The sequence below is a fragment of the Pipistrellus kuhlii genome, unplaced genomic scaffold, assembly GCF_014108245.1.
Source record: "Pipistrellus kuhlii isolate mPipKuh1 unplaced genomic scaffold, mPipKuh1.p scaffold_m20_p_8, whole genome shotgun sequence".
NCBI classification, from domain to species: domain Eukaryota; kingdom Metazoa; phylum Chordata; class Mammalia; order Chiroptera; family Vespertilionidae; genus Pipistrellus; species Pipistrellus kuhlii.
The window spans coordinates 5,221,493-5,230,176 of NW_023425584.1; the positions used below are offsets into that span (position 1 = coordinate 5,221,493).

The 8,684-nt window shown below is 43.1% G+C and overlaps 1 protein-coding gene across 1 annotated transcript; it reads right to left on the reverse strand.

The window, feature by feature from the left end:
• Nucleotides 1-279: 279 nt before the first annotated feature.
• CUNH5orf58 (chromosome unknown C5orf58 homolog) lies at nucleotides 280-6,835 on the reverse strand. Its single transcript, XM_036424306.2, has 3 exons — nucleotides 6,553-6,835; nucleotides 5,229-5,322; nucleotides 280-496 (listed from the first exon to the last, which is right to left on the reverse strand). The coding sequence occupies exons 1-3, from the start codon at nucleotides 6,559-6,561 to the stop codon at nucleotides 345-347; spliced, it is 255 nt and encodes an 84-aa protein (XP_036280199.1). The 5' UTR covers nucleotides 6,562-6,835; the 3' UTR covers nucleotides 280-344.
• Between the last annotated feature and the right edge of the window lie 1,849 nt (nucleotides 6,836-8,684).

Consider the following 8,684-nt stretch of genomic DNA (forward strand, 5'->3'; position numbering starts at 1 on the left):
TTGTTTTGGGCACCTGCTACCAGGAGACATCTTATTAACATAAATTCATACCACCCATTTATAATTTAGTGACCCTCCTTCAGCCTGAGCCAAGATCAAGCATAAGGTAAATGATGAGAGTCACATGGCCAATTTCCCATGTCATACCCTTGCCATTAGTGAAACAGATTAGCCATTCTTTGAAATATTAAAACAATAATGCCACAGCCTTCAGGAACATAAAATGATTATTTGTAACTCAGTTTATTTTATTATATTAAATATATTAGTAAACTCAGTTCTCCAAGATACTTGTTAATTCAACACTACATACAGTTATAAATTCACAACAGATAAGTAAGAAATTAGGAAGAAAAACGGCTAGAAGCAAGGGATACATCTGATAGTTTAAACTCTTCAAAGAGGGGCTTGCTTCTTTCTGTTTCCTTGAAGTCATCCGTCTTCACAGGGTGATTAAAATGTAGAGTAAGGTCACAAAGCAGTAACTGGGAGTGCTCTGTGTAAAACATAACAGAAGGGATCATATTGTAGCACACAAGTCCTAGACAACTATTGTTGCTTTCAGTAGCTATTGCCCAATTCTTGATTTAGTTTTCTTTTAAGTAATTATTGATCAAACCACAATTTAGGTGTGCTTATTGTAACTTCAAGTCAAATTTCTATACTATAAAATAAGCATGACAAAAGTTTACTAGAAGGGCTTTTTAGCCCAAATTGTCAGCTATCTTACTGAACTGCAAGTTGATTTATGCAAATTTTATTTACACTTTTTAAACTAATCAATTTTGTGTGTTCTTCATGCACATAGTATAAAGAATCAAATAGGTCTATAAGGCATGTTACACAACTAACAGCTTTACCTCCCAAAAGCAATCACTTCTAACTTTTGGAGCTCATTTTGTTTTTTGCTTTTGTTGTTTTGTGTCTGTGGAGTTCTATAGTTTTTTCTTTTTTCTTTTGAGGTGGGGGCTGGAATTACCTCCATATTTCTAAATAACAAGATTACAAGTATTACCTATCTGCTTCTGATTACAGAAGATTAAGAGATAACTTTTTATTCATGCCATCTCCAATATACTTGAATACAATTTTTTCTCAGTATTTAATGCTTAAATTTTTTCATTATATAAATATTCTTCACAGTTGAGTCTTATGATATTTCCCTTCCTTTAAGTTATCACCCAGCCACAGTTAATTTCTTTTTTCATTGCTTAATCACATGAACATATCTCAAATGCCCTCCAGTTGGGTAAATCTCCTCTCCTAGTACAAACGCTTACCTATTCTTCAGTTGAAAGTCTCTCCTCTCCAGAGCCTTCTGACCTGTTCTAGACTGGACCAAGGCCCTCCTGGACCACTGCACAGCTCGCATCCTGGGAGCTCCCTTCACCATTATCCTAGGGACTCCCTTCATCCTCCCTCATGTGGAGCATCCTTTCTCCAGAATCTCACTTCTTTCTCTGTTTGGTCTGCATCCTTGTTGGGTGGAATACAACCTTAGTAACTTCCTGAGGGGGAAAACTATGTCTGAGAAGTTCTCTCTCTACACCGAATAGAGAAATATAGGTTGGAAATCATGTTTCTTCAGATGTCCAAGGGTGCTTTTGCATTTTCTTCCAGCTCCCAGTGTCACTATTGAGATATTTCAGGCTTCTCGTTTCTCTTTAGAAGCTTGGAGGATCTTTTGTTCTCCCAGTGTTTTGAAGCCTCAGTACCGTATTTTGGTGTGCACTGATTTTCACCCATTATGTTGGGCTGTTTCACTGTAAAAACTCATACCCTTCAACTCTGGAGGAGTTCCTCAGACTGTTTCTTTAATGAATTTCTCCTTGTCCATTGTCTATGTTCTAACACTCCTATTTACTGGATATTGGACTTCATTTTGCCTGGTTTGTCATATCCCCCCTAAAACTTTTTCTTTTCTTTATATTCTAGGGTATTTTCTTCATTTTTATCTTTAACCCTCTACAGAGTCTATTTCTATTATAGCATTTTTAATTTCCAAGAACTCCCTCTGTTCTCTAAATATTTTTTGTAGTTTCATATTCCTTTTCATAGACATAGCATCTCCTCTGTGGATATTATAGTTTCTTGGAGTTCTTATTTCCCTTCATAATTTGTTTTTCTTCCTCCTTGATTGAATCTATTTATTGTCTCTATTTTTTATAGTAGATGCTTTCCTCATATGTCTGTGCCACATCTGTTTTCTCATATTTGAGGCCATGGTACTATAAAGACTATAAAGGCCATGGTAGGCGATATTGTAGGCTGGTCTGATTGGGTGGCTCATGGGGAAACCTGTGCTATCAGTCTTTTTAGGTCTTTTCTCTTAGGGTGGTCATATTCCTGGATGAAAAATCTGCTCAAGGGTATAAATCAGGCTTCTGGTGTTTTATAGGCAAGTGGCAAGAGAAAGCTAGAGGTCAATTTGGCCTTAATACCCTCATTTTTAGTACAGTACTTTCCCCCTTGGCTTGTGACCAGTGGCTGCAGGCCAGGGACCCTGGTTTTACCCTCTCATGGAATAAGCCTCGCATCTCTGTCACAGAGAAACAGCTGCCCGGTGCTGTAGAGGAGACGACCTTAGGGGCTTATGACTTCTTAAACATTTAACCAGTCCCCTGTTCTTAGCTCCCCCTCCTCCTCCCTCCCCCACTACTTCCAGAGGATCCTGGTACAACCGTGTGTTGTCTTTGGGCTATTTCTTTGCTTTACCCAGCCAGTTCACAGTTTCGATTTTTGGACTTCAGGGTTTAAATACCTCTGTTTGTAGTTAACACTTTTTGAGAGCTCTTTGTCTTATTAATTTTTGTCTGTATGACATCACTTTAACTCTCATGTCTACCAATGATTAGATATCTGTCCTCGGGAAAGTTAGTTAATGTCTCCATGTCTGTTTCTGTACCTATAAATGCCAATGGTAATATTTCCTACCACTTATATAAAGCTTTTAGAAAGATATCTGGATTATGGTAAATGTTATGATTATTTATTGACATTATTATTTGGGGGGAGAGTAGGGTAAACAGAGTGTTTATTTAATCTTCAATGTTTACCAGAAGCCTACCGTCCTACAGGTCTACATTAAGCCCTTGTATCCTAGCTGTCTGACCTACCCCACAACTTTTCAGGACATGCATATCATTGTTTATTATTTCTAATTTACCTCATGAAAGGATTATCTACAACAGTTAGATAATCAAGTGTGGGAAGAATTTTTTAAAAGTGCAAGCACCCAGAACCAATTGTTCATTAAGTAAACATTTTCCATGAACCATTATATCAAGGCACTGTTAACTGCTAGGAATACCTTTAAAAGCTTCCAGTTGAGCAGGGACAGGGAAAGGAAGTAAACATGCAATTACAACACAGTGTGGTAGATGGTATGAAAAAGTAGAAGAGGTAACACGCTGGCTTAAAGGAAGTTTTCCAACCTACTTAGTCTTGACTAACACAGTGTAGTAAATAGCAGCTAACCTGGGGGGTGGAAGTGGGGGTGCAGCAGTGGGCATTTCAGAAGGAGATGCATGTGTTAAAACACAGATTTTTTTTTTTTTAAAAAAAAGCACACGTGTGTAGAGATGCACACAGTTCAGCATGGGAGGAGCACAGTACATGCAGGGGGGAAATAACGAGACGAGAGATTGGATGGGCTGGGGCCTGGTCTCAAAAGGTCTTATAGTCCATTCAGGGAGGACAAGTGAACCAATGGGAGTTTTCAGCATATTTACATGTTAGAAGATAATCCTCGCTGTAAATTGAGATTGGTTTTAGAATGAATTAAACAAAGCTAACCAGACTTCTTTACATCGGACTCCTCGGTGCCTTTGCTAATGTATACTGTAAATTTGTGAAATACAGAGCATTTTGCACTTCCCAAACTTAAGTCCCGGAAGACTGTGGAATCCGCTGCTACTGCACCCATCTATTAGCATCTCTTAGGACAGCAGGGTTCACAGAGCAAAGTGTGGGAGATGCTGCTCTGGGAGGAACAGGTGGAAATAGCATAACAGACTCACTATCTGGTCCTAACTAACAGCCACCTTCCTCCTCTTCTTGGTGGCACACTCTGCCTCCACGTGTGCCCGTCCTCTCCTCCTCAGCCTCAGCAGGAAGTTCTGACTGGTCCACACTGGTCTTGGCAGACCCCTACCCCTTGGCAGCAGCAGCTGCTGCCGACAGTTGCCTTTGATGCATATCTGGTCAATGACAGAAAAGGGGAAATGTGCTGGCGGGATCTGGGAAAGGCTTATGTAAAGAGAAGAGGTAGAGGCAGTGTCTGGCCAAGTCTACAGGTAATGACCATGAGGAGTAATGAGCAGAGTGAATATAACAGAGAAAAAAGAGAAGGAACCTAGTATCCGATGAAGTTTCTAAAACTGAATCCATTCTCGGCTGCCCCACCTTGGATCTTCTTGTTCTTTTCTTTAGATATAAGCATGATAAGTTGGTATTTTTTCACATGTAGCTGAAGGCCTCATAACTGACAAAAGGCTGCCTTCAAATATCCAAGAGTTGTGAAAAGAACTACATAATTTATGTAGTTTTCATGGTTAGAAGTAGGACCAGCAGGTGAAGGAATGGGGAACAGGTTGCAGCTAGTCCATAAGGAGCAGCAATCTTAAAATGGAACAGGGTGACTGGTGGGACAGGGAGTTCCCTGACACGGGGAAAGTTTGGTCAGGGAAAGACTACCCCCAGAAATGCTCAGTCATGGAAATTTCACATGCCTGGGCTAAAACAGGACATGTCTGTGAGGTGAGTGCCCAAACATTGTGCCCTGTGAGGTCGAATCCAACTCTATGAGTCTGTTTAAAATGAAGAGCCCTTAACTCACAGAATCAAACACACTTCTAATTTTTAATTTGTAAGGAACCTTAGGGGCTTAGAAAGGATTAATGGATAAAGACACTGAATTTTGTAGAATGTGACACTGTCATTTAATAGTTTGTTGAAAGGAAAAAAGGCAGTAATTTAGAGAGGTTAGACTATCATAAGCTTGTTAGTGTCAAGGATGGGAATTCAAGCCAGCTAACTCCAAGTTCAATGCTTAAACATAATTCATCTTTAGAGATCTAGTTCACACTATAATGTAAGCATTTCTTAAACAAAAAAGTCCTAAATAGTGGGCAAAGGTCACTAACACCCCATCAGAAGCCAAAATGGCTCTACTATTTATTTTATAACAATGACATGCAAACATTTTATTTTAGTGATTCCATACTTACCTTTCATCTTCTTCAACTCCAAAGAAATTGTATTAATATTTTTAATTATGGCTTCCACATTTAGCCCATGGTCAGAAACATCACTGTTCAACATCTGATTTTAAAAGAGAAATAAAAACAGTATAAAATCAGACACATTTATATGTTATTAAAATACTTAAATTTTTAATACTTCTAAAAGGAAAACCTATTATTTCAGAACAAGTAATTGTGAAATAGTAGTCTTTATAAATAGTTAGAATTCTAACATAAAAAGATATCAACTTATTATGCTAATACTAGAGGTCCAGTGTATGAAATTTGTTCAGGGAAGGGGGGGGGGCGTCGCTCAGTCCGACCTGCACCCTCTTGCAATCAGGGACCCTTAGAGGGATGTCTGTCTGCTGGTTTAGGCTCCATCCTGCACGGTTCTCTGCAATCTGGGACTGCTGGCTCCTAACCGCTTGCCTTCCTGCCTGCCTGATCACCCCTAACCACTCGCCTGCCTAATTGCCCTTAACCATTGTGCCTGACTGATCTCCCCTAATCATTCTGCCTGCCTGATTGCCCCTAACCACTTTGCCTGCCTGTCTGATCCCCCCTAACCATTTGCCTGCCTGCCTGATCTCCCCCTAACCACCTGCCTGCCTACCTGATTGCTCCTAACCCCTCTGCCTGCCTGATTGCCCCTAACCCTCTGCCTGCCTGCCTGATTGCCCATAACTGCTTGCCTGCCTGCCTGATCACCCCTAACCACCTCTGCCTCGGCCCCTGCTGCTTCGGTTTCATCTGGAAGGACATCTCGAATGACGTCCAGAAGGTCGTTCGACTGTCTGGTCTAATTAGCATATTACACTTTTATTATAGATTTTCTCAACTCAAAACACCTCTAACTGGAAATCTTAGGATGAAGTTTCTTCTTTAATCAAACCATTTCCACAAGATGGAGCCCTTAAAGGGGAAATACAGACATCCCCTTCTCAGCAAGCCTACACACTCATAAACTCCTTGACACCTGAGCCATCATTGTTTACATGGAAGTCACTATCTTCTTCTAACTTCTTATTTTTTCTAACTTATTCTTGAGTGACAAGATCCCCGGAAATTTTTTTTAAAGAGATAGTAAAATTCAAAATAAGATTCAATTATAATTCATTGACTAAGAGGACAGCAAAATAATTACTTTTATCTTAGCAAAGGAAATCAGGGCAACCTAATTCCACCTCTGAATATTGGTTGAGTGAAATCCATAAATCAACATGTTACTGTTATGTATGCAGCACATATATTTAAAGAATTGAGCCAGAAACAAAAACGTAGGTGGGTCACTGGAAACCAAACTAACCTGAGCCATTCAAATCTCTCAAAAACACTTGAAAAAGAAGCCGCAGTCAGCAGTCAGCACACCCCACGCCAGCAACGTTGCAAGGTGGGCGGTTAGAGGTCTTTGAAAACAGTTATTTCTTTGCCTCCTCCTTTCCCTGAGTCAGAGGGATTTATCCGATTCCTCACGCTCACTGCAGAGCCACTGCAAAGGAAGCAACATTTTAGTTTTCAGGACAACGAATAAAACACACGTGGCATCCACCCACAAGCCCCTGCGTGCCACAGCTGGAATGGCAGCTGTATCTTGGGGATGGCAAACCGAAGGATTCGGGTCCGAGGGGGAAAGGAGAGATTATACAAAAACATAGGGGGTGGTTGGGGGTAGTGAAATTAACTTTAAAAGTGAAGAATGAGTGTAAATTGAAAAAAAAGAAAAAAAAAAAGAACAAGGAGGAACTAGATTTCACTAAATGGACAGTGAAATGCCCAAGAAAGTTGACCCATGGGTGGGTCGATGGGTGGGGTCAGCGTGCAGAACTGCGAGGAGACCCCGCTTCACTGGATGGAGGCGGGGCTGCCTCAGCCTCCCTGGGAGCTTGTCAGGCCATTCCTGTCAGGAGAAGTGGGCAGTCTTCCCAGGAGGTGGGAGGTGGAGACAGGACTCGGCAGAGGGAAGCGTGTGATGAGGCCAGACACCTACACACAGGTACCAATCCCTTGGCTGGAGGCAGACACACTTAGGCCCGCACCTGCATTCTAACCACCACCTACTCCTCCCCCTCCCCCTCCCCCTCCCCCTCTTCCTTCTGCTTCTCGGCCCAACTGACACCCTCGAGGACCCCTGGCTTTTGGGAGCCCTAGGCAAACGGATGGGGACAACAGGGACCCCGTGAACCGCCTTCACGTGACCCTGCGGACAACCCCTGGCCCTGCCGGTCTGGGCCGCCAACCACCCTACCCCACGCAACCACCCACCAGGGGCTCCGCCGCCATGGACACTAGTCCCGGCCCTGAAGATGGACCCTAGGTTAGCCTGGACATTTCAACAGCCTCCACCGTCCCGGCCCCAAGCCCCACACCGGATTAGGGTGACCTAAAACCCGGGAACCCTGGCCTGCCCACAACCTGGCACACCTCACAGCCCACCAGGCCCAGGGTCACTGCGGCTCTGACCCCTAGAGGGGTGGGGCGAGCGGCCCTGAAAGGGAGAGGGCTTCCTGATTGGCCAGCTTCTCTGCCTGATGCATTCTGGGAGTTGTAGTCCCAGGCAAGAAGTAGTAACGTTTTCCGTTACCTTCAGGTTGGGGAGGGGGAGGGGAGGAGAGATTATACAAAAATATAGGGGGCGGGTGGGGAAGGAATTTAAAATGAGGAAGGAATGTAAATTAAAAAAAAGAAAAAGAAAAATGAGCCTCACACCATGTTTCCCTCCACCCCAGCCTGGTCTCTACCTCCCATCTCCTGGGAGACTGTCCTGTCTGAGGAATGGCCTGACCAAGGAGCAAGCTCTAGATGCCAGGCTGAAAGTGGCTGGCGCTGTGGTGTGCGCAGAGAGGGCGGGCAGGAAGGTGCTGACACCCCTCCCTTCTATGTGCCCTGCACTGTGCTAGGTGCTTTACAAACCTCCTCTGCATTTAATATCCACAGCTTAGGAGGGCGGTTAAAAGGACAGACTCTGGACTGAAAGTGCTGGAGTTTGAATCCTACTCCATCGCTTGTTTAGCTATAAAGTGGCTGGGAAGCGCGATAATCATTCAGAGTCCAAATGTCCTCATCTGTCATACCCAGATAGTAACTGCCGTCTAGTGGTCTTTTGAGGGTTAAGAGAGAGAATGCATCAACGGGGCTTGGCAGATGATGTGCCCAATAAATGTGTGCTGTCATCGTTCCTATAAATTTTTATGGATGAGCAAAGAGCACAGATGAGTTGAGATATGTTCACTGGTTTCTTGACAAATAGAGACGTTGGGATTCCGGCCTTCTTTGCTGGATTCCAAGAGGAGTCTCTGCCACCACCGCCTTTGGGGCCAACTCTGAGACTTTGCGTGGTGCCCCCAGGACATGCCTTCGACTTGATGAGGAGCTCAGACCTGCAGTATCGGCTTTGATACATGTCTTTGTCTTCTCCAAGCCTCACTATCACACACACCA